We start from the raw sequence: 24,997 nt of genomic DNA, 5'->3' as shown, positions 1-24,997 counted from the left end.
TCCCAGCTCCTGCACAATCTCACCCTGGGCTACAACTTCCATGACAACTATATGAGTCCTTTCCGCACTTCAGATGCCTTGCTGGACATTCTTTCCACTGGAGAAGCCAATGTCCCCAACTACGGCTGTGGGAGGAAGGAGAACCTCCTGGCTCTGATTGATGAAGCTTCCATGGACATCTCCATGCAGATGTCAACATTAGGAGGCACCTGTGTGTTTTTCTCTATCTAAGGTGAGCGGGGTGGTGGGGATGAACGACAGATCTAATATCTTCATAGAATTCAAGAGCTGTTTTTCGGAATATTAGGGAACATATAATCTATGTTTTAGTCAATTATGTTCATCTTCAAATTCACCATTAAAGGCCTGAAGAGCCATAAGGTCGCTATAGAGGATATTCTACTGAATATTCAACTCTTGAAAAACTATCCAGGTTTTGAGGTCCTCAGTTAGCATGTTCATTTTCACATATCAATAATATCTGCCTTATCCAATTGGAATCAATTTGGCAATAATCCTGTCTATGTATAAAAAATTATTGAGATCACAGTATCTGAAGAGTATCTTTGGGGTGAATAAAAGGAGTTCAGCTCCTGCCCTCAGAGATACAGTAAGTTATGAATTTATAACATTTCTACTTTGTATAAATTCAGGGTATATAATTATTGGTTTAAAATTAAAGCGAGTCCCAAAACAGACAAAATTTCAATTAAAGACTTATTGGATTGTACAACTGACAATTTGTGTTAGGAGTTGCGGTCTCTTAGTCTCTTGTACATCTGGAGAAGAAGCTGAAAAATTGTTCCACAAAGAATTTGGGATATAGAAGCTGAGAAAGAGGTTTCAGTATTCAGAAATAGCATATAAAATTGCCCTATATCTTAGATCCAAACATTGTATCTGACATCTGCTAACTTGAACCTAATAGTTGGAATTGTAGGAGTGACACAGAAATTTACATTGCATTTTAATTGTTTTTTATTTAATATGATTTTGCATTCCATATTTATATACATTCTTGTTAAATATTTAACTGTCTTAAATATTTAAACCGTGACTAAGAAACAAACTGTTCTGATATGTTCATCAAAACAAAATTGGCTTTGTCAATAAGTAATATTTTGGAGTTTATCTGGACCACATTATAACACAGCATTCTTCATTACTTTTTCAGATCACTGCTGGAATTCCTTCAGAGGCTCTGAGTGATAAAAGGAGATTCCCCTTTTTCCACCAGAAGCTCCCCAAAGAAGGATTCCACTACCCAGCAATCGTCCAGCTGCTCCTCCATTTCAGATGGACCCTGATTGGCCTGTTTGCTTCAGACACAGAAAATGGAGAGAATTTCATGAGGACTTTCCCTCCGATGCTTGTCAGGAAAGGAATTTGTGTTGTTATATCACATTGATTCTCACAACAACTGGACATGTAGCACCCCTCAGGGCGGCCCTTGCTAAGTGGAGACAAATCAATGTCTTTGTTTACTTTATGGAATTTATTCACATTTGGGACAGAATTTCTCCTTTTCATGAAGCACTTATGCATTTGCCAGGACCCATTGAAGGGAAAGTCTGGATCCTCACAAGTTTTGTAGGGTATACAATAAAGAAGCACAGACTTCTCAAATACATCCATAGTATTTTGAATTTTGGTTATCTGAATAAAAAAAGGCCAACAGATTCTGCCTTTGAACCTTATTTCTTTGTATAAGATCAGTTTCAGGATCATTATTTCCGCTGTTCCCTTTCCAAGCACGTATTTTCTGTCAAAGGCCGCAGAAGATGCACCCAGAAAGCCCCACTGGAGACCCAGGAGAAAAGGAACAGAAAATGGATCTTAAATGACCGTCATCGCTACAGTATCATTCAGACTTTGGTCCAGGCCATGAATGCCACTTATTCCTCCAGATCGAGGAGGGGAAGGAAGGACGGAGAAAAGAGGTTGGGGTCTCCGAAGCTGCAGCCATGGCAGGTATGGGGGGGTCCCGATAGGGATCCATTAATCTGAGATCCTTTGGAGAAGGAACCCAAAGAAGGAGGGGAACATCTCAACCATCTTGTGCTGCAAAAGGTCAAGAGATTTGCACCATCTAATTGCTCTTGACTGACGCTCCGGAATAACAGGGAGCAGATCTGAAGTTTCTGTCTAGCCTCTATTGGAAGAAATCTCCTTCTGGGTTCAGGTCCAAGTGCGGAGGAAAGACGCTGGAAACATGGTGACTGCTTGGAAGATGGTTTAATGGTGAACAGGAGCACATGCCTTGGTTGAGGAAAGAAGGGCTGAGATGCTGAGAGTGCGATAGTTTTATGCCCTCTGTTGGGATTTGAATTGGAGCTTGTATTCTGATCGGTTGTCAGACTCCCATGGGGCCATGCAGGGGCAACTCTGTAGGCTGTCCTGAGTCCCAGGCTTGGTTGAGCCTCGCTGGATGATGGTGATGTGATGAAAGGGCTTTGGGCAATTCCTGTAGAGCTTTACCTGGAGTAGATCTTTGTTATGTAAAATAGACTGGCCTAGGCCAGAGTAATGGTCCATTAGCAAAGGTGGGAGGGGGGCTGAGTTTCTCTTTTATGGGAAATGTATTGTGTCTTTTTAGTATATCCTGAACTATTTCATTGTCCTAGGAGAGGGGAAGGTTTTAACTCCCAACACCTCTTTCAGTCATTGTAAGAGTGTTGAATCCTCCGTTGTCCAACTGAGAGATTTTGTAAGTTGGAGAAGCTGCTCTCATAATCTCCTCCTTGTCTTCTCTCAAGACTCAGTTTCAGGTTGCAGTCAAGTACGATTTTGGGGTTGTTTTCATAAACATATATTCATGTACAAATAATTCAAGATGGCAAATGTCTCCAACACAGCTTCCTCCTTCATCCAGTCCACTTTTAGTACAGTCAGAGACCAGCATTACAATTAATAATAATAATAATGGAGAAAAATAAAAGTAAATGACGGTCAAGGGGCAGTTAGAGTCTGCCTAATGCTGAATCATGTGCGAATATGTGGCAATATAAATGTCCTAAATAAATAAATACATAATTTTGCGTTACGGCAGAACAGAATTTGGCCCCATTCAGAGAAACTCCTTCCTACTGATCTGATAACTGCAGTTGCACATAAAAGAGTTCCGTATTTCCCAGATATTAGTAGAAGCGTCACAAAGTGAATCCCTGAGTCCTGATAGGAGATGCCGCATAGCAGGCTATGAACTCACTGGTGGGATTCAAATTTTTTTACTACTGGTTCTGTGGGCATGGCTTAATTTGTGGGTGTGGCTTCATGGTCACGTGACCAGATGGGCTTGGCCAGGTGGCCATGTGACTGGCAAACCAAATACAATTGGTCCTCGCTTAATGGCTGGTTGCTTAGCAAGTGTTCTATCTTATGACTGATCTCCCCAGAGCTACTTGTCTTGTTTTGGAGTTTTGACAACCATGCACACACACACATACACAGAACTTTCTAACCCTGCTATTCTTTGATTCTGTAAGGATCTCCTGCTGGAGCAGGGGGTTGGACTAGATGACCTCCGAGATTCGTTGCAGGCCAGCCCTAGATTGCTGTGCTGCTTCGAAGAGTCTTCTGAAGCCAGGATTTTTGTGCTTCCTTCCTCTCCTTTTTTTCTCTCTCCCTCCCTCCTTCCATGTATTTATCTATCCATCCATATATCTCATTCACTTTCTCCATTCTCCCTCCCTCCCTTCCTTCCTTCCTTCCTTCCTTCCTTCCTTCCTTCCTTCCTTCCTTTCTTTCTTTCTTTCTTTCTTTCTTTCTTTCTTTCTTCTCTTGCCCCCTCCCCCCCTCTCTTTGTGTGTGTCTCTCACACACAGAGAGAGACACAGAGATTGGGGGAGAGAGAGGGGAAGATAGGGACCCAGCCTCTTGGCTATCCCCCACTGTCGCCCCTCCGTTCTCAGGCCAGGCAAGGGATGGGAGGGTGAGGGGCAGGGCCAGCTGCTTCAGGCAAGTTGAAGAGGCGTTGACCAAGCACGGGGGAGTAGAAGCCTGGGAATGGCGGCTCCCGGCTCAGCTGCCCTGAAGGGGTTCCTTCAGGCATATCGCGACAAGGGGGGCAAGAAGACCCAGGACATCCACCCACCCACCTTCTGGCTGGCTGGGCCGGGCTGGAAGAGGTGCATCTGCTGGTAGAAGGAAGAAAACTTGATCCAAGAAGGCGGGCAGGCAGACGAATGTCCCAGGGCTGCTGCACATGCGCACTGCATGAGTAGCGGCTGCACAGACAGTGCGCATGTCCAACAGCTCTGGGATATTTTCCTGATCTGCGCCACAGCCACCACATGGTAGGGAAAGCTAGGAAAGCGACTGGGACAAGTGCCAACTCAGTTTGGGGGGGTGGCCAACCAGGGGTGACCACCAGTTCACTCGAGCCAGTGAGAACCAGTTGAATACCACCTCTGCGTGAGCTGCAGTTGGAGTGGCCCCTTGTCCACAGGGCCCCAGTCTCAGCTCAGGCGCTCTTTCTTTGTATCACCCCCCTGAAATGGCTCTGGGAACTCCGTTGCAGCTCTCAGAGGTTAATTCCCTTTGGACTTTTGGCAGGTTTATTTGATATAAATATCTTGTTGCTCTAAAGGCTGCTCAAATAAACATTCTTGGGAAGAGGAGCCCCATCTTGTTGGATTTCCAGATCTTTGAGGCCTTGTTTGAGTTCACTAAGTGCACTAACTCATCCCCCATCCTTAAAAGCCCTTCCCTGCAGAAGCCACAGGGGCTGAGTACCAATGAGTAGTTGTGTGTTCATTTTCCCCACAACAACAACCCTGTGAATTGAGTTGGGCTGAGAGACTGGCCCCAAATCCCCCAGCCTGCTTCATGACCAAGGCAGGACTTGAACTCGCAGCCTCTTGCTTTGTAATTCTGGAAAGTTGGTAATGTTTAAATAACATAAAAGTATATTTGCCTGAGAATTGTTTATAACATCTTGTGTAATAGCAATTTATCAACCCTATTATATTAATGACAACATAGAAAACTTGCTGACTTAACGAGAAAATGTTGTAACTTCCCATTTTCATGACAAAGATTAAAAAAAACCTAAAGATTATTTGAGTACCATTTTAAAATCAGTTTTTATCCACTTAATTATCATACCATCCACCCCTCACTTAACTGGGTTTCTGATCACATTAGAAAATTGTTTGTTACTCTTTCCTGAGATCAAGTTATATCAGCATAATGTATTTAGGAAATGAAATAATATGTGAGGATGACTTGCATAGAGCATGTAAGTTATATCCCCCCCTTTCCCACAACCCATTTAGAAAGGGCTGTGATAGGAGGGAATGACTTTTGAAGGGTGGAGGAGAGATTCTGCCTGGGGAAGAAGCAGATAAGAGGAGGACACCTACAGCTGCATAAAAAAGGGTCGGTGGGAGATTTGTACTTTCTGACTCCCCAAATCCTGTCAGTGCGGCATTACAGCGAAGTGGACCTAGCTCAGGTTTCCTGTCTGGGTTTCCTGGGAGAAGATTACCCTGACAATTTTCTTGTTGACAAATCAGTGTTTCTGATAACCAACCTGTTGCTTTCAGGGAGTTCATAAATCTCCTTTTTATGTTTTTCAACTATATTTTGTCAAAATCTATATTGTCAAAATATGATCGACAATTTTTTGTGAACTTTTTTCCTTCATTTGTAAAATAGTGGTAACACCTAAATTAGACAACTACAGAAGACAGATTCAAATGTGAAAAAGTGTCTGGGATAAGAAACAAAGTTTTCTGCTTTTAAAATTGCTGCATGTTCCCATTCTAGTTCCATCCTTTCCTGGAGCAGAATGAGTTTGTCAACATTTCAAACTATAAACTCTACATGGACCCAAATGGAGACGTAGCAGCAGATCTGGGCATTTGGGGCTTCTTGGTTCTTCCCAGGGATGATCCCAGGAGAGAAATTCCGGCGTATTTTGAAAGACAGAGACTTTATATCGCCGAATTGGGACCATTGGGGTAGTCCTAGGAATTCAGTGAGACGAGGCGCAACTCCTGGCCTTCTTAACTCAGGGAATGGCCATTTTCTGCAGGAGGAGGACTGTGGAGTGGGGAAGTCTACCTGAGCGACTCCGGTGTCTTTGCCAGATCATTTGGACTCTTACAAGTGGGTGCAGCTAAAGGCACTGCTGTCACATGTCAGCCCAGGCCTCACCCCATGGCTCCGTAAAGCCAACACCAAAGAAGTGGGAGATCAGGTGAACCTGTGGTGCACTGCTCACTTGGATCTCAGTCGCTCCAGGCCATCCAACCTAGTGAAGAGCACCAAGGAGAGCTTGCTGGCTTGGCCCAGCTGTGACTTTGAGATACACACACAGAGAGACAAACGAACACACAGAGTGGGGGAGAGAGAGGGGAAGATAGGGAACCAGCTACTTCACTATCCCCTACCATCACCCTTATCTTCTTGCACTGCTCCATTTTGTGAACCATCTATGGTTTAGTATCTCCTTCAAACTGGTGAGAAACCGACAAGGGCTGGGGAATGTGTCACTAAGAGCTCCAGGTTTGTTTGCTCCTTGTGCCCAAACTAGGAAAGAACAAGGGAATTCTGTTGACCAGGGCCTGAATTCAGATGAATTTGAATCAAGGTCCTTTTTGATCTCATTGGAGAGAAGCTTCGTCCTGCTTGGGGAAAAGTGTCCCCTGAAAGGGCAGGTTCATAGTTGGGGAGGTTCTTAAAGAGACCAGACCTGGTCAGACTTATCTACACCTCTCTTTCACACACACACACACACACACACAGAGTGGGGGGGGGAGGGGAAGATAGGGAAAGAGGCAGAGAGAGAGAGAGAGAGTGTGTGATACAGAGAGGGGAGAAAGAGAGAAAAAGAGTGAATGAGAGAGGAAGAGAAAGACAAGAAAGAAAAGAGAAAGAGAAAGAAAGAAAAGAGAAAAAGGAAGCAAAAAGAAGAAAAGGGATAGACAAAGAAAGGGAGAGATGGAAGGAAGGGACAAACAAAGAATAAGAAAGAAAGGGGGAGAATGGAGAAAGTGAATGAGATATATGAATGGATAGTTAAATACATGGAAGGAGTGAGGGAGGGAAAGAGAAAAAAGGGAGATGAAGGAAGGAGATAAACCCTGGTTTCAGAAGACTCTTTGAAGCAGCAATCTTCAAACTCAGGAGCTTCGTGTTGCAGATGGAGGAGACATGCAAAATCCTCTTTCAACCTCCTTCTTTGAGACCTGGGGATGCAGAAACCCATATCCCATGTTCCCCTGCCTCCCTTTCTTTTGCTTTAATAATTTTTTTATTTTTATATTTTAAAAAAACATCTTTTTTGGTGAACAGCGTGGTTCCAGGTTTTTACATTTCAATACAAAATGACCATAGTTACATATTCATCTTTCGTGTTCAATTTCATATTGTATTATTACTTATTCCATTTTCCTTTAAATATTCTCAAATATTCTTATATTCATTGCATTTATCCAATTCCAATTCATATAACTTATTTAATTTTTCTTTAAATATTCTCATATCTTGTTTTACAGTATTATCTAAGGTTCTTATTTCATTTCTATATTCAGTACATATATTTACTTTTATCTGTCACATTTGCAATTTCATCACATACTATTATTCCATTCCTTGTTCAATAGGTTCCATCCTAATTCTAATAATCCAGATGTCCCCTTTAATTGTCAATTCGAGCTTGCCACCCTTTTGCCTTATCCAGTCCCCCAAATTTATTCCCTTTAAATCATTATAAAGTTTTACCACATTTTACCAATTATCACATTCTACATTAATAACAATCTAACAACTACACATCACACATGTATTTATGTGTATGTGTGTGTGTGTGTGTGTGTGTATGAGATTCCGCATGATATTTTTTTTCTCAATTACATTCTAAATCATCTATTGCAAAAATATTTATTCAATTTTAGAAACTGATAATAGTCTTTCCATTACAATTCTGCATTTTAACTTTATTCACTGCTTTATTAAATATAAATTAATATTCTTACAATAAATTCCCATTTCCATATCTATTTCAATTAAATCTATGTCTGGTTTAACAATAATCCTTAAAAGAAAAATATCAGTTCCATTCTTTTCCATTTTTAAATCTATGTTCTTATATATCACGACACGTTATCTTACAGAATCCTCCTTCCTCTTCTTCTTCTACCCATTGTCTCTCATTCTCCTGACTATATAATTTTTTTTCATTGTTGTTTGCTTTCCACTTCCCATCATTTTCTAGTCCTTTCTCTTAATTCCCCCTTTTTCCTTTATAATTTCTCTCCATTTCTTATTCCAATTATTTATTTTATCCCCCTCCCTCTCTTGATTTCTCCTCTGTAATTCCCTCTTCTGCTGTTTCCTTCCCCTTTGTTTAATTTTCCAAACAATTCCCCCTTTAATTATCACATCAAACCTCACATTTTTAACTTTAATTCTTTTTTTTCTTGTTTTAATGTTGTTCCACTTGTTCTTTAGGGCTGGTTTCCTCTTTATTGCACTCCTTCCCCCTCTGGTTCTCTTTGTTCTTCTTTAATCTGCATTACCATTTCTAATTTTTGTAGTATAATGCTGTACATTTCCAAGCTTTCTTTCATCATTTCCTTCGTATTTTGTTGTTCCAATTTTATTTCCACACACATTTCTCCCATTTTGTACACTACTTCTTTTATTTTCCTTTCTTTAATATTTATGTCCAATCCAATTGTCTAGTAGTTTATTGCAACCAGTGTCCTTTATAGTAAATTTCAACAGTCAGTGTCCATAAATCTTTGTTTCCAGCTTCCTTCTGTTGATTTCTTTTCCAACTTTTTCCCAAATAATCCCTGGGCAATTTCTTCGTGTATCTTTTTTCCCTTGTAATATTCTAGTATTTCACTGGAGAGGGAAGGAGGGAGACACAGAGAAAGAAACAAAACAGATTGAGCAACCTGTGAGTTAGCCAAGTCTTGGTGCAGGGCTTTAACTCCTCACCTCAGGGAAAAAGATAGACATGCATTTTCCAAACTTGGAAGTTGAAGATGAAGGAACTTTAATTCCCAGCATGATGAAGTCTGTTCTGTATTTGCATTCTTGTAGACTCGCATTCCAATTGGTCCACCCAACCGCAACGTGATTGGCTTACTGAACTCCTATAATTGGAGCGCTAAGAATCTACCGCGATTGGCCGAGCTGATCGTGGGAGATTCAAAGTGCTGCCATGGGCTGCCGAGCCGCCGGCCGGCTGTATAAAGCCAAGCGGCTCGCAAGCATTTGCTGTCCTTGTTCTGAAACTATAATAAAGAGCTGAATGTTCACTACCATGTCTCGCCTCTTTATGTGACCCGATCCACCGATCTAACACTGGCGACGAAGGTGGGATCGTGAGGTGAGGAACCAACCAGCACGTGGCAAATAGAGCGCAACGACCCACAAGATGGCCAGCAGCACCCCGCCACCCGCTCCGTTTGACCCAGCCACCGATGACTGGGAATCGTACAGCAATCGCTTACAGATGTTCCTGGAATGCAGCAATCTCAAAGACGCCAACGGGCAGAGGAAACGGGCCGTGTTTCTAACGCACTGTGGCCCCGCAGTATTAAAGATGGCCAAGGCGCTGGCCAAGCTCGCCGACATAAAAGAAATGGACTGGACTGACCTCGAGCCCATCTTGTGCCACCATTATGCCCCTGCCGTGCCCATACTCATCCGTAGGCACGATTTCTACTGGCGAGATCAGCACGAGAGCAAAACCATAGGTGACTTCGTGGCCCAGCTAAGGAACCTAGGAGGTCTATGCGGGTTTGCCAACCTGGACAAGGCGCTACGTGACCGAGTCGTCCTTGGACTCAGAGACCCCATGCTGCAGAGCCGGCTGATGGCCAAGCGCGACATCTCCCTCGCCGATGCCCTCGCCGAGGCAACTGCAGCCGAGGCCACCCGCCAATCAGCAGCCCGGATGCGGCAAGCGAACACAACCGAACGGCCGCCAAACAACGAAGCGACCCTGACACCAGCGAAGCCCAGAGAAGCCAGCCGCCAAGAAACAACCACACATCATGGCGACATCAACCCACAATCCGGCACTGAGGACGAGGAAGAGGAGATCCATCGGCTACAGGCTGAGCGCGACCGGCGGGACCGAAGGGGACGTAAGTCGGGGTTCCATTGCGCCGGCTGCGGCGGCGATCACCCCCGTTCCGAATGCCGGTTCCTCGACGCCATCTGCCGGCATTGCGAGAAGCGGGGGCACATCGCCAAGGTGTGCCGGAACAAGAAAAACTACAGCCCGCAACAATGAGGTAACCGCCCCGGATGACGAGACAGCACCCCCCCAGGCACCGAGACCGCCAAACCGAGAGCCGTGGAGCCACGACAGCCATAGCAGATGACTCAGCGAAGCACAGCGGCGCGAAGAAACCCACCAGACGGTTGTCATCGGCCACTCATCAACCATGGATGCCCGAAAGGTACACGTGGAGGTGAGCATCGAGGACCAGCCCTGCGAGATGGAAGTGGACTCCGGGTCCTACCTCTCCATGGTCTCTTGGTGCATAATCAAGCGCCTAGTACCAACCATCTGCCGCAACGAGCTAGACGACCAGAAACTAATCCTGAAGGACTAAAAGGGAAACCGCATCCCTGTGGCCGGCATCGGACATTTCAAAGTCACCTTCAAAAACCACACCGAGGTATTGCCACTCACAGTCGTGGACAAAGACCGCCCCAGCTTGCTCGGCCTCTGTTGGAAGAAAGCTCCTTCTGGGTTCAGTTCCAAGTGGGGAAGAAAGACGCTGGAAACACGGTGACTGCTTGGAAGAAGGTTTAATGGTGGACAGGAGGACATGCATTGGTTGAGGAAAGAAGGGCTGAGATGCTGAGAGTGTAATTGTTTTATGCCCTCTGTTGGAATTTGAATTTGAGCTTGTATTTTGATCGGTTGTCAGACTCCCATGGGGCCATGCAGGCCAACTCTGTAGGCTGTCCTGAGTCCCAGGCTTGGTTGAGCCTGGCTGGATGATGGTGATGTAATGAAAGGGCTTTGGGCAATTCCTATATAGCTTTACCTGGAGTAGATCTTTGTTATGTAAAATAGACTGGCCTACGCCAGAGTAATAGTCCATTAGCAAAGGTGGGAGGGGGCCTGAGTTTCAGCCTCTCTGAGTTTCGACTTTTCTTTTTAGGAGAAATATATTCTCCCTTTTTAGTCTATCCTAAAACATTTCATTGTCCTAGGAGAGGGGAGGATTTTAACTCCCAACACTTCTTTCCGTCATTGGAAGAGTGTTGAATCCTCCCTTGTCCAACTGAGAGATTTTGTAAGTTGGAGAAGCTGCTCTCATAATCTCCTCCTTGTCTTCTCTCAAGACTCAGTTTCAGGTTGCAGTCAAGTACGATTTTGGGATTGTTTTCATAAACATGTATTCATTTACAGATAAATCAAGATGGTAAATGTCTCCAACACACCTTCCTCCTTCATCCAATCCACTTTTAGTACAGTCAGAGACCAGCATTACAATTAATAATAATAATAATGGAGAAAAATAAAAATAAACGACAGTCAATGGGCAGTTAGAGTCTGCCTAATGCTGAGTCATGTGCGAATATGTGGCAATATAAATGTCCTAAATAAATAAATACATAATTTTGCGTTACGTTAGAACAGAATTTGGCCCCCTTCAGAGAAACTCCTTCCTACTGATCTGAGAACTGCAGTTGCACGTAAAAGAGTTCCGTATTTCCCGGATATTTTATTAGGAGAGGCGTCACAAAGTGAATCCCTGAGTCCTGATAGGAGATGCCACATAGCAGGCTGTGAACTCACTTGGTCGGATTCAAATTTTTTTACTACTAGTTCTGTGGGCATGACTTCAATTTGTGGGCATGGCTTGGTGGTCACATGACCAGATGGGCATGGCTTTGTGGCCATGTGACTGAGTGTGCTTGGCCAGGGGGCCATGTGACTGGCAAACCAAATACAATTGGTCCTTGCTTAATGACCAGTTGCTTAGCATGACTGATCTCCTCAGAGCTCCTTGACCTGTTTTTGGAGTTTTGAGAACCATAAACACAAACACACACACACTTCTAACCCTGCTATTCTTTGATTCTGTAAGGACCTCCTGCTGGAGCAGGGGGTTGGACTAGATGACCTCCGAGTTCCATTGCATGCCAGCCCTAGATTGCTGTGCTACTTCAAAGAGTCTTCTGAAGCCAGGGTTTGTGTCCTTCCTTCCTCTCCTTTTTTTCTCTCTCCCTCCCTCCTTGTATTTATCTATCCATACATATATCTCATTCACTTTCTCCATTCTCCCTCTCTTTCTTTCTTTCTTTCTTTCTTTCTTTCTTTCTTTCTTTCTTTCTTTCTTTCTTTCTTTCTTTCTTTCTTTCTTTCTTTCTTTCTTTCTTTCTTTCTTTTCATGTTTCTATCTCTCTTTCTCTCCCTCTTTCTTGCTTGCTCTTTTTTTCTTTCTTTTCTTGCCCCCTCCCCGCTCTCTCTCTCTCTGTCTCTCTCTCTCTCTCTCTCTCACACACACACACACACACACAGAGAGAGAGAGAGAGAGAGAGAGAGTGGGGAAGAGAGAGGGAAAGATGGGGACCTGGCCTCTTCGCTATCCCCCACTGTCGCCCCTCCCTTCTCAGGCCAGGTGAGGGAGGGGAGGGTGAGGGGCAGGGCTAGCTGCTTCAGGCAAGGTGAAGAGGTGTCGACCAAGCACGGGAGAGTAGAAGCCTGGGAATGGCGGTTCCTGGCTCAGCTGGCCTGAGGTGCTCCTGCAAACATATTGTGACAAGGGGGCCAAGAAGCCCCGGGACATCCGCCCACTCACCTGCTGACTGGCTGGGCCGGGCTGGACTGGAGGAGGTGCATCCACTGGGAGAAGTAAGAAAATGTGCTCTGGAAGGGAGGGCGGATAGGCGGATGTCCCAGGGCTGCTGCACATGCACACTGCATGAGTAGCGGCTGCACACACAGTGTGCATGTCCAACAGCTCTGGGACATCTCCCCGATCTGCGCCACAGCCACCATGTGGTAGGGAAAGCTAGGAGAGCAACTGGGACAAGCGGGTTGTTATGTCCGTGGAACTGGCTGGAGTTTCCAGTCAGGTCCGCTGTTTGAACGGGAGCACCAGCCGCTCCCATTGGTTGGCTCCGTTTGACAGTCAGCTATAAAAGCCGGCTGTCGAGCAGAGCCAGCCCGTTGTCGCCCGCTGGTCTGCAAGTTAGCAAGCAGACACGACAACCCTTTATTCTATGCAATAAAGCCTTGTTAGTTGTACGCTCTGGTCTCATGCCTCTTCCTTACCATCGCTCTACAACACTGGCGACGAAGGTGGGATGGTCGAAGGCAAACCAGACAAGTCTGTCCTAAGAGCTGTAAATCACTGTGAGCGAAGTCACGAGCGCTGTAGCCACAGCCGCTAATGCTCACAAAGAGCGCGAAATTCAAAACTGCCATTACTTGAGCTGCAGTCACTGAAGCGAGCCACAGGCACCATAGCCGCGGCCGCCAACGCTCACCAAGAGCGCGAAATTCAAAAAGAGCTACGTAGCCCAGAGAGACAGCCACAGCCTGCGCTCTTTTAAGAGCGCGATTTCAAAGACGACTGAAGTAGACGAACCCGGCATCGCCCACGATGAATGCTAATCCAGCATTCCCGCCCTTCAAGCCAAACGAGGAAACGTGGGACTCCTACAAAAATCGTTTCAGCCATTTCCTCGATGCCATCGGGTTAGCTGACGCTGCGGAACATAGAAAAAAGTCATATTTCCTCAGCTACTGTGGGGCTGCCGTTTTCGATACCGCTACAGCGTTAGTTGCACCACGCGCCATCAGAAGCGTCACATGGGACGAATTACAAGAACTACTCTCCAATCACTACGCATCAAAACCGTCCCAGATCGCCAGAAGGTATGCCTTCAGGATCAGAAAACAGGAAGAGGGGGAGTCGATCAATGAGTACATGGCCGCCCTGAGGACAGCTGCCTTACAGTGCGGTTTCAAAGACTATTTGGAAGACATGCTGCTGGATCAAATCGTCTGTGGGGTTAGAGACCTGAGACTCCAGAGACGTCTGCTGGCAAAAAAGGACCTGAATCTGTCCCTAGCCATGGAGGAAGCCCTGGCTGCTGAACTCACTGCCCAGTCAGCAGCCGAGATTCAGGGCACTCCATTAAAGCCCAGCAATCCAACCATCCACTCAGAAGAAGTGCTCAGTGAAGAAGACCCCACAGACTCATCAGACATTAACCGTCTTAAGCAGCTAAAGCCTTCACAGGTAGGAGCGGGGCAGAGAAACAACTTCACCCCCAAACAACCTCCCATGTGCCTAACCTGCGGAGGCTCCCACTCTAGGGCATCCTGCAGGTTTAGAAACGCCACCTGCCTGAACTGCCAAAGGAAGGGTCACCTCGCTAGAGTCTGCCAAGCAGGGTGCTCTTTGCCTCAAAGACCTCCACCACCTTCTACTTCCCAAAGGCAAGTGGAGGACTGCTATACCTGCTACCACGCTAACCATACTTCCCAAACCCCTGATAAAATTAAAATTTCTGTTTCCCTAGAAGGTAAACCCTGCAGGATGGAGGTAGACACGGGATCTGCGCTCTCAATCATCTCCTGGGACACCCTGAAGAAGATCCAGCCCAGACTATCAAGGAAACAGCTGCAAAAATGCCACCTGACGCTGCGGGACTACTGGGGCAAGAACATTCCTGTCCTCGGGAAAGGCAAGTTCCTTGTTCAATTCCAAACCTTTAAAGGCCATTTGCCTCTAGTGGTTGTTAATGGTGCCCTCCCCAGCCTGTTGGGACTTGATTGGTTTCCTTCCCTCGGCCTTAGCGTAACAGGGATCCATGCTGTCTCAACTTCTGACGTAGATGCATTATTTTCTGATTTTTCTGATGTATTTAGCAGCGAGCTAGGTTGCTATTCAGGCACCCCCATCTCGTTTTCTGTAGACCCCCAGGCGATCCCTCTCCACCTTAAGCCTCACAGGGTGCCTTTCGCCATCCGTCCCAAATTGGACGCAGAACTAGATAAATTACTCAAGCAAGGGGTGTTAGAACCTACTGATTTTGCCAAATGGGAGACCCCCATAGTCACCCCACTCAAGAAGGATGGTACTTTAAGAATCTGCGCAGACTATAAGACCACGCTCAACCGTTATTTACAGGTCAGCGCATACCCTGTCCCTGTCATTCAGCACCTGTTACACACATTCGAACCCGGTACCATCTTCGCCAAACTAGATATGTCCCAGGCATACCAACAGTTCCCCGTTGACGATCACACAGCCGAATTACAAACCATAGTCACGCATAGAGGGGCATTCAAATGTAGGCGCCTCCAATTTGGGGTCAGTGTGGCCCCAGGTATTTTCCAATCACTCATGGAACGGATTCTCCAAGGTCTCCCAGGAGTTGTTCCGTATTTCGATGACATCTTAGTCTCAGCAACCAGTCGACCACAACTCATTCAGAGAGTCAGGACAGTGCTAGAGAAGTTTAGGCAGCATGGCCTCAAACTTAAAAGGGAGAAGTGTGCCATCGCCACAAGGCAGGTGGACTTTCTGGGTTATAGGATAGACGCCTCTGGCATCCACCCAATTGAGTCCAAGGTGAAGGCCATCCATGAGGCACCCACACCAACCAACAAGACTGAACTACAAGCCTTCCTGGGGCTCCTAAACTTTTACGCCTCATTTCTCCCGCACAAAGCATCAGTCGCTGAACCCCTACATAGACTCTTAGATAAAGACTCACCCTGGCATTGGGGACCCAAAGAAGCCCATGCTTTCAAGTCAGTCAAATCCTTACTCACATCGGAAGCAGTTTTAGTCCAGTTCGATCAACGCCTTCCCCTGGTCCTGGCTGCTGACGCATCCCCTTTTGGGATTGGGGCCGTCCTAAGCCACAGACTTCCCAACGGCTCCGAGGCACCAATTGCCTTCTTTTCTAGGACCTTTTCCGCAGCGGAGAGAAACTACAGCCAAATCGATAAAGAGGCCCTGGCCGCGGTTGCTGCAGTTAAAAAGTTCCACGAATTCTTGTTTGGCCACCACTTTGAGCTTGTGACTGATCATAAGCCTCTCCTAGGACTCTTATCTGGTGATAAGCAAACCCCGCAGGTACTCTCACCCAGAATGACCAGATGGACTTTGTTCCTGGCTGCGTACTCATTCAAGTTGGTGCATCGTCCCGGCAAGAACTTGAGTCACGCCGATGCTCTCAGTCGCTGCCCCCTGCCAGTTCCAGTCGAGGACCCAGCTCCAATTCACGCCATTTTTGAGGTCAACGAACTCAAACTTCCAGTGACAGCCGAGGACATTGCGGCGCACTCAAAAAAAGACAAAATAATCGCCCAGGTTCTGGACTGGGTGGGAAGGGGGTGGCCGGAATCTCAATGTACAGTTGACTTTGTCCCCTTTAAAACCCGCCAGCAGGAACTGTCGAGGCTACAGGGATGCCTATTGTGGGGTACAAGAGTGGTCATCCCAACCACCCTGCGAGTACCCATCCTGAAGGTGCTTCACGAGGGTCATCCGGGCATCGTAAGAATGAAGGCGTTGGCCCGCAGCTACGTTTGGTGGCCCGGCATGGATGCCCAAATCGCCAACTGGGTAAGCTCTTGCCAACCTTGCCAAGAAACCAGGGCCGCCCCGCCAGCTGCCACGCCCACCAGATGGGAGAGTGCCAGTGCCCCTTGGTCTCGCCTGCACATCGACCTGGCTGGGCCAGTGCACGGCAGGACCTTCTTGGTGGTCGTGGACTCCTACTCCAAGTGGATTGACGTGGCCTTGCTTCCCACGACCACCACCCAGGCAATAGTCAAAGCCCTGACCCGTTTATTTGTCACCCATGGACTGCCAGACACACTGGTGTCCGACAATGGCCCGCAGTTCACATCATGTGAGTTCAGTATGTATGTGGCTAATTTGGGCATCAGGCATGTCCTTACAGCTCCCTTTCACCCCGCTAGCAATGGGATGGCAGAGAGAGCAGTTAGGTCAGCCAAGGAGGCACTCGCCAGGTTTGGCCAGGAAAACTGGCACTCTAAACTGTCTCGTTTCCTGCTCAGCCAACACACAACGCCTTGCACCACGACTAACAAATCTCCCGCCGAATTTTTGATGGGGAGACATCTTAGGACCACCCTGGACAGGTTACACCCCCACTATTGCCCAGACACCCCTTTAGGGTCTGACAGTCTGGTCAGAGACTTTGCTTTGCAAGACCTGGTATACGCCCGGAACTATGCGGGGGATCCTTTGTGGGTGCCGGGTCAAGTTGTGTCCATCACGGGTCCAAGATCCTACAGGGTCCTCCTGGAAGATGGGCACCTGTGGCGGAGGCACGTGGACCAACTCAGAAGGTGACGTGCGGCTGATACCAACCCAACCCGGCCTGCCAGCACCAACATCTCCCTACCGGTGCCAGACGGAAGCTCCCTGAGGGACCCGGTCTTCCCCGACGAACAGGAAGATTTGCTGGAGAACCCGAGTTTCCGGCTGGGATCACCGACTCAGCAGCCGAGCGTTCCAGTTTGCCAACCGGATCTCGAGTCTTGCCTGGGTCAGCCCGAGCCAAGGGATTCGCTGGCTTCGCGGAACACTACACCAGGGCAAGCCCATGCCCCAACGACCGCCGAGGCTTGTCCCGAGGGCCCGGACTTGTCATCAGCCAACAGTTCACCCGAACTGCGACGTTCTGGTCGCCAGCGCAGACAACCCATTTACTTACAGGACTACGCATGTTCCCAGCTGGGGGAAAGGAGTGTTATGTCTGTGGAGCTGGCTGGAGTTTCCAGCCAGGTCCGCTGTTTGAGCGGGAGCACCAGCCGCTCCCATTGGTTGGCTCCGTTTGGCAGTCGGCTATAAAAGCCGGCTGTCGAGCAGAGCCAGCCCGTTGTCGCCCGCTGGTCTGCAAGTTAGCAAGCAGACGCGACAACCCTTTATTCTATGCAATAAAGCCTTGTTAGTTGTACGCTCTGGTCTCATGCCTCTTCCTTACCATCGCTCTACAACATGGGTGACCTGGTTTGGGGGTCTGGCCAACCAGGGATGACCACCGGTTCACCTGAGCTGGTGAGAACCGGTTGAATACCACCTCTGCGTGAGCTGCAGTTTGAGTGGCCCCTTGTCCTCAGGGGCCCAGTCTCAGCTCAGGTGCTCTTTCTTTGTATCGGCCTCCTGAAACGGCTCTGGGAAGTCCGTTGCAGCTCTCGGAGGTTAATTCCCTTTGGACTCTTGGCAGGGTTATTTGATATAAATATCTCGCTGCTCTAAAGGCTGCTCAAATAAACATTCTTGGGAAGAGCAGCCCCATCTTGTTGGATTTCCAGATCTTTGAGACCTTGTTTGAGTTCACTAAGTGCACTAACTCATCCCCCATCCTTAAAAGCCCTTCCCTGCAGAAGCCATGGGGGCTGAGTACCAATGAGTAGTTGTGTGTTCATTTTCCCCACAACAACAACCCTGTGAGTTGAGTTGGGCTGAGAGACTGGCCACAAATCCCCCAGTCTGCTTCATGACCAAGGCGGGACTTGAACTCACAGCCTCTTGCTTTCTACTTCGGGGGCTTCACCAGTAGAGCAAACTGGCTCCCTTGCATACTTATCAAGCTTGGCACAATTCTTCATCCAGTGCATCATTAATGTTCTTGTATGAGACAGTATAATTTATCAAATCCTAAAACCCAGATACTTTTCTATTGCTTTTTCGTCATACAGTTGGTTCTAGAAGAAATCAGAAATATTTTTCTGGAAAGTTGGTAATGTTTAAATAACATAAAAGTATATTTGCCTGAGAATTGTTATAAATCTTGTATAATAGCGATTTATCAACCCTATTAGAAAAATTGATGACCTAACGACAAAATGTTGTATCTTCCCACTTTCATGACAAAGATAAAAAAATCTAAAGATTATTTGAGTACCATTTTAAAATCAGTTTTTATCCACTTAATTATCATACCATCCACCCCTCACTTAACTGGGTTTCTGATCACATCACAAAATTGTTTATTACTCTTTCCTGAGATCGAGTTATATCAGCAGTATTTCCATAATGTATTTGGGAAATGAAATAATATGTGAGGATGACCTGCATAGAGCACATAAGTTATATCCCCCCCTTTCCCACAACCCATTTAGAAAGGGCAGTGATAGGAGGGAATGACTTTTGGGGGGTGGAGGAGAGATTCTGCTTGGGGAAGAACCAGATAGGAGGAGAAACCCTTCAGCTGCATAAAAAAAAGGTCGGGGGGAGATTTGTACTTTCTGACTCCCCAAATCCTGTCAGTGCAGCATTACAGCAAAGTGGGCCTAGCTCAGGTTTCCTGTCTGGGCTTCCTGGGAGAGGATGACCCTGACAATTTTCTTCTTGACAAATTGATGTTTCTGATAACCAACCTGTTGCTTTCAGGGAGTTCATAAATCTCCTTTTTTCTGTTGTTCAACTATATTTTGTAGAAATCTATATTGTCAAAATATGATCGACAAATTTTTGTGAACTTTTTTCGTTCCCTTGTAAGATAGTGGTTGTTCCGGACTAGCAGGCTCGTAGCCTGCAAATCTGATTGGCCCGCTGAAAGCCGATCGTGATTGGTCGCCATCGACTGATGCGATTGGCCAGTAAACGGGCTGCGGCGATTGGCCCTGCCAAGAGTGGCAAACTCAAATCGCCTTCATTGGCTGCCTAGCCGCAGCCAGCCCTATATAAGGGGCTGCTGTGGCTGGGGTTAGTTGCTCAGATCTGAAGTCACAAATAAAGAGCTTTAGTTACTATCTGAGTCTTGCCTCCGTTTTTGAACCGTCCTCCCAGATATAACACTGGCGACGAGGATGGGATGCGGAGGCAACGAAAGCTATTGAAATTGAGCTAGCCAAAGGAGCACGAGGCTGACAGAGCACAACGACGGCGACATGGCCAGCAGCGCTATACCACCCGCACCATTTGATCCAGCTAGCGAAGGTTGGGACTCATACATGGACAGATTTCAAATGTTCCTGGAGTCCAACAACCTCAAAGATGCCACGCCCAGCAAGAAACAAGCCGTTTTTCTAACCTATTGTGGACCAGCCATTTTTAAGATGGCTAAAGCCTTAGCCAAGCCAGCTGAAGTTAAAACCATGGATTGGGATACCCTTGCTCCCATCCTGCACAACCATTATGCCCCAGCCATGCCAACTCTCATTCGCAGGCATGAGTTCTACCAGAGGGACCACCGTGAAGGTGAGAGCGTTGGGGATTTTGTGGCAGACCTGAGGAATCTGGGTGGTTTGTGTGGTTTTGCCAACCTCGAAGAAGCCATGAGAGATCGCATTGTCCTTGGCCTCAGAAACCCCACCGTCCAGAGCAAGATCATGGCCAAGGAAGACATCTCGCTTGCAGATGCCATAGCAGATGCCACAGCAGCCGAAACTACTCATAAATTGGCAGCACAAATGCGTTGAACCAGCAGGACCAACCGCCAACCCACCAATAATGCTGGAAAACCTTCAGACAAGTACACATCAACCACCCATCACAAAGACGGCGAGTCATCCTCAGACAGCGAGGAAGAAGAAGTCCACAGGCTCCGGTCAGAACATGAGCAACGGGACCAGCGGGGTTGCAAAGCCAACTACCAATGCGCCAGATGCGGGGGAAACCATCCCCAATCCGAATGCAGATTCTTAGATGCCATATGCCGTTTTTGTGAGAAACGGGGACACATCGCGAAGGTATGCAGAAACAAGAGAAATTCCAGCCCCAGATGGAGAGGGAGCAGCCCAAAGAGAAACGATGGCAATGCCACCATGCAGAGGGACTGCCCTAGCAACCAGTGGAACTGGTACAGCAGACCCCGAAGGTTTAACGATGCCCCCAGACGAGTTGAGGCTCATCAAACTATCACCATCAGCCACGCTTCATCACTTGACGCTAAAAAGATCCGAGTAGAGGTCACGATTGAAAACAAACCATGCGACATGGAAGTCGACTCTGGGTCATCTCTATCCATGGTATCCTGGAGAACACTCAAGCAGCTAATCCCCAACATCCGACGCCAAGACCTCAGCAGTCAGAGACTCATACTGAAAGACTATCAAGGCAACCGGATTCCAGTCGCAGGTACCCGCCATGTGCAGGTCTCGTTCAAGGGACATAAGGCAAATTCTACCACTCACCGTCGTAGACCGAGACCGGCCAAGTCTATTGGGTCTTCAGTGGTTTGCGCCATTAGGAATCGGAATGGCTGGCATCCATCACACTGAAGACAATGACTGGGAGGCGGCCCTCGTCCACGACTTCCGAGAAGTGTTCAACGAAAGCCTAGGCAAGTACAAGGGGTCCCCTATTTCATTTAATCTTCGCCCCGACATAGCACCCATTCATCTAAAGCCACGCCGAGTTCCCTTTGCTCTTAAATCCAAAATTGACGAGCAACTGGACAAATTAATTGCACAAGGTGTGTTAGAACCTATTGACCATGCCCGATGGGAGACACCAATTGTCACCCCCATAAAACCTGACGGGTCCATAAGAATCTGCAGTGACTACAAGGCCACCCTCAATCACGCACTACAGCAGAGCACCTACCCAGTGCCAGTTGTTCAACATCTCCTGCATTCACTTGGGGGTGGCAAAATATTCGCAAAATTAGATCTGGCCCAAGCGTATCAACAGCTACCAGTTGATCCTGAGACTGCAGAAGCCCAAACTATAGTCACACATCATGGTGCATTCAAATGCAACAGGCTCCAGTTTGGTGTAAGCGTAGCCCCAGGCATCTTTCAAAGCCTGATGGAGCGACTATTACAAGGGATAAAAGGGGTCATGCCCTATTTTGATGACGTATTAATAGCAGCACCCACAAAAAACCAATTAGAAAAATGTCTCCGAACAGTCCTACAGAGGTTCAAAAACACTGGCCTCAAGGTTAAGAAGGAAAAGTACCAGCTTTGCACAGAAAGGGTGGAGTTTCTTGGCTACCTCCTTGACAAGCAAGGAATCCACCCTACAGAAAAAAAATTGGCAGCTATCAAAAACGCCCCAAGACCCAAAAACAAAACCGACCTCCAAGCCTTCCTGGGACTTATTAACTTTTATAACATCTTCCTACCCCAGAAGGCGACTGTTGCTGAGCCCCTCCATAGACTACTCGATAAAAGGGCATCCTGAATTTGGGGACGTCGGGAGGAACACGCCTTCCAGCAAGTAAAAGACCTCCTTACCTCAAAGGCAGTACTAATTCAGTATAACGAGACACTACCTTTGACTGTGACGTGTGACGCCTCACCATTTGGGGTAGGGGCCATCCTGAGCCACGTCCTACCAAATCGCTCAGAAGCACCAATTGCATTTTTTTCACGAACTCTATCAAAAACAGAAAGAAACTATAGCCAATTAGATAAGGAAGCCCTTGCTATTGTCTCTGCAATAAAACGATTTCATGAATATGTTTATGGGAGACCGTTTTCTATTATAACGGATCATAAGCCACTACTTGGGATCCTGGCGGGCGACAAATCTACTCCACACATTCTCTCCCCCAGAATGACGCGATGGTCAGAATTTCTCGCCGCCTACAACTATCAATTAAAATACCGCCCCGGGAAATCTATTCCCCACGCAGATGCCTTGAGCCACTCACCGCTACCCGAGCCACAGGAAGATCCAGCTCCCACACTCCCGGTACTGCAAATAGAGACAATGCCATCGCCTCCACTAACGGCTCAAGACATCGCATTTGAAACCAAAAGAGACTCTTGTTTGGCACGAGTTCTTGGCTGGGTGGAGAGGGGATGGCCAGATTACGACACTGAGGAAATGTTTAAGCTGTTTAAAAACAGACAAACGGAACTTTTTTCACAAAAAGGGTGCGTTTTGTGGGGAGACCGAGTTGTTGTACCAACTAAGTTATAAAAAAGGGTCTTGCAAATGCTACACGATGGACACCCGGGCATCATGCATATCAAAGCGCTGGCAAGAAGTTATGCCTGGTGGCCTGGTATAGACAAACAAATCGAAACCTGGGTCACCTCTTGTAACAAATGCCAGGAAAACCACTCAGCTCCACCTAAAGCCCCACCAACAGAATGGGAAACATCCAGGGATCCTTGGTCTCGCATTCATATTGACTTTGCGGGACCTACGAGAGGCCACACCTTCTTAATAACTGTTGATGCCTACTCAAACTGGCTTGAGGTCAATAAGATGAAAGCAACCACTACTGAGGCGGTCATTAAAAAACTGAACAGACTCTTCGCCACACACGGGATACCAGATGTCCTGGTCTCTGACAATGGGCCCCAATTTACTGCCCTTAGCCTTTGAACAGTATTTAGCAGAACGGGGCATCCGACACGCACTCACATCGCCGGCTCATCCTGCAGCGAATGGCCGGGCTGAACGAATGGTTCAGTTTACAAAGAAAACCCTGCAGAAAATGGATCAAGGCAACATCCACGACAAAGTCACTAGAATGCTGCTCCTGCAACACATCACATCAAACAGCACGACCAACAAGAGCCCAGCTGAACTCCTGATGGCCAGGAAACTCAGATCGCCTCTAGATCGTTTGCACCCTGCCTACACCCCGGAAAAGCCCCTGGGTTCCAGCAGCAAGCACCGTGTTTTCAAGGTAGGAGACCTTGTTTTTGCAAAAAAATTTTCTGGGGATCCCCTTTGGATTCCTGCCCAGGTAACTCAAGTTACGGGTCCCCGCTCCTACCATCTACTCACCACTGATGGCAGACCATGGAAATGCCATATTGACCAACTGCGCTCCAGACTAACCACATCTTCCAACCCTGACCCTAACTTTGACACTAGGGGGGGAGGGGAAGCAGTGAACTCAGAATTAGAACCAACACCTGTTTATTCTGACCTAACACCGAGATCATCACACCATGGTTGGCAACACTCACCAGCTGCAGCTGAGACCGGACAGTCAAACGCTTCGCCAAGAAGCAGCAACCAGGCAGGTTCAGTGAGCCCTGGGAGCCATAGCAGTAACAGCGAGGCTGAGGACTCCATCACCCCGGGAGCACCAGAGGAGACACTGGTTCACCGTTCCTGTTTGATCCAGCAAGCAGTCCATCTGAACCCGGGTTTGAACAGGGTCAAGTGGAACTGCGTAAGTCAGGCAGACAGGTGCGAAGACCTGCCTACCTGCGAGACTATATTACTCCACCCCTTAAACGGAACCGAGATGGGAGGGGTGTTCCGGACTAGCAGGCTCGTAAATCTGATTGGCCCGCTGAAAGCCGATCATGATTGGTCACCATAGACTGATGCGATTGGCCAGTAAACGGGCTGTGGCGATTGGCCCTGCCAAGAGTGGCAAACTCAAATTGCCTTCATTGGCTGCCTAGCTGCAGCCAGCCCTATATAAGGTGCTGCTGCGGCTGGGGTTAGTTGCTCAGATCTGAAGTCACAAATAAAGAGCTTTAGTTGCTATCTGAGTCTTGCCTCTGTTCTTGAACCGTTCTCCCAGATATAACAGTGGTAACACCTATTTTCCTAATGAAGCATGTCTGTAAACTAGACAACTACAAAAGAAAAAGTCAAATGTGAAAAAGCATCTGGGATAAGAAACAAAGTTTTCTGCTTTTAAAATTGCTGCATGTTCCCATTCTAGTTCCATCCTTTCCTGGAGAAGAATGAGTTCGTGAATATTTCGGACTTTGAACTCTACATGGACCCAAATGGAGAGGTAGCAGCAGATCTGGCCATTTTCGGCTTCTTGGTTCTTCCCAGGGATGATCCAAGGAAAGAAATTCTGGCATATTTTGTAAGACAGAGACTTTCTATCAGAAAAGATGTTCTTTCACAGCTAAAGGTACTCAACAAGGTAAGAGAAAGTTTGGTGTCTTTCCTCTGTTTTCCAAATTTTTCAAAGCCTGAGGTCCCATTTCAAGAGGGCTGATGATTTCCATCAGATGGGTGAGAAACCCACAAGGGCTGGGGAATGTGTTGCTAGTAGCTTCTGGTTGTTTGCTCCTTGTGCCCAGAAGAGCAATGAAGGCGGAAATTCTGCTGACTGGGGCCTGAATCCA

General features: G+C 47.2%; 1 protein-coding gene across 5 annotated transcripts in view; it reads left to right on the top strand.

Annotated features, from left to right (window-relative positions):
- The window catches only part of LOC148123680 (vomeronasal type-2 receptor 26-like), a 172,298-nt gene that overhangs the window by 140,282 nt on the left and 7,019 nt on the right, over positions 1-24,997 (top strand). The window contains exons 1-2 of one of the 5 annotated variants that reach the window (XM_087919086.1): positions 1,430-1,971; positions 24,580-24,792. The exons of 1 other annotated variant lie outside the window; for it this stretch is intronic. In XM_087919086.1, the coding sequence (XP_087775212.1) occupies positions 1,885-1,971; positions 24,580-24,792 (300 nt within the window). In that variant the 5' untranslated portion in view covers positions 1,430-1,884. Of the gene's footprint in view, positions 1-1,429; positions 1,972-11,976; positions 12,177-24,486; positions 24,793-24,997 lie in introns of those variants that run through there. 3 more of the 5 variants (XR_015740590.1, XM_087919083.1, XR_015740589.1) reach the window with 3 other exon arrangements.

The sequence above is a fragment of the Pseudonaja textilis genome, unplaced genomic scaffold (genome assembly GCF_049901715.1).
Source record: "Pseudonaja textilis isolate UNSWEBS1 unplaced genomic scaffold, rPseTex1.2 PTEXSCF25, whole genome shotgun sequence".
Taxonomy (NCBI): Eukaryota; Metazoa; Chordata; class Lepidosauria; order Squamata; family Elapidae; genus Pseudonaja; species Pseudonaja textilis.
The sequence above is the reverse complement of the archived record's forward strand: the minus strand, read 5'-3'. Positions and strand labels throughout refer to the sequence as shown.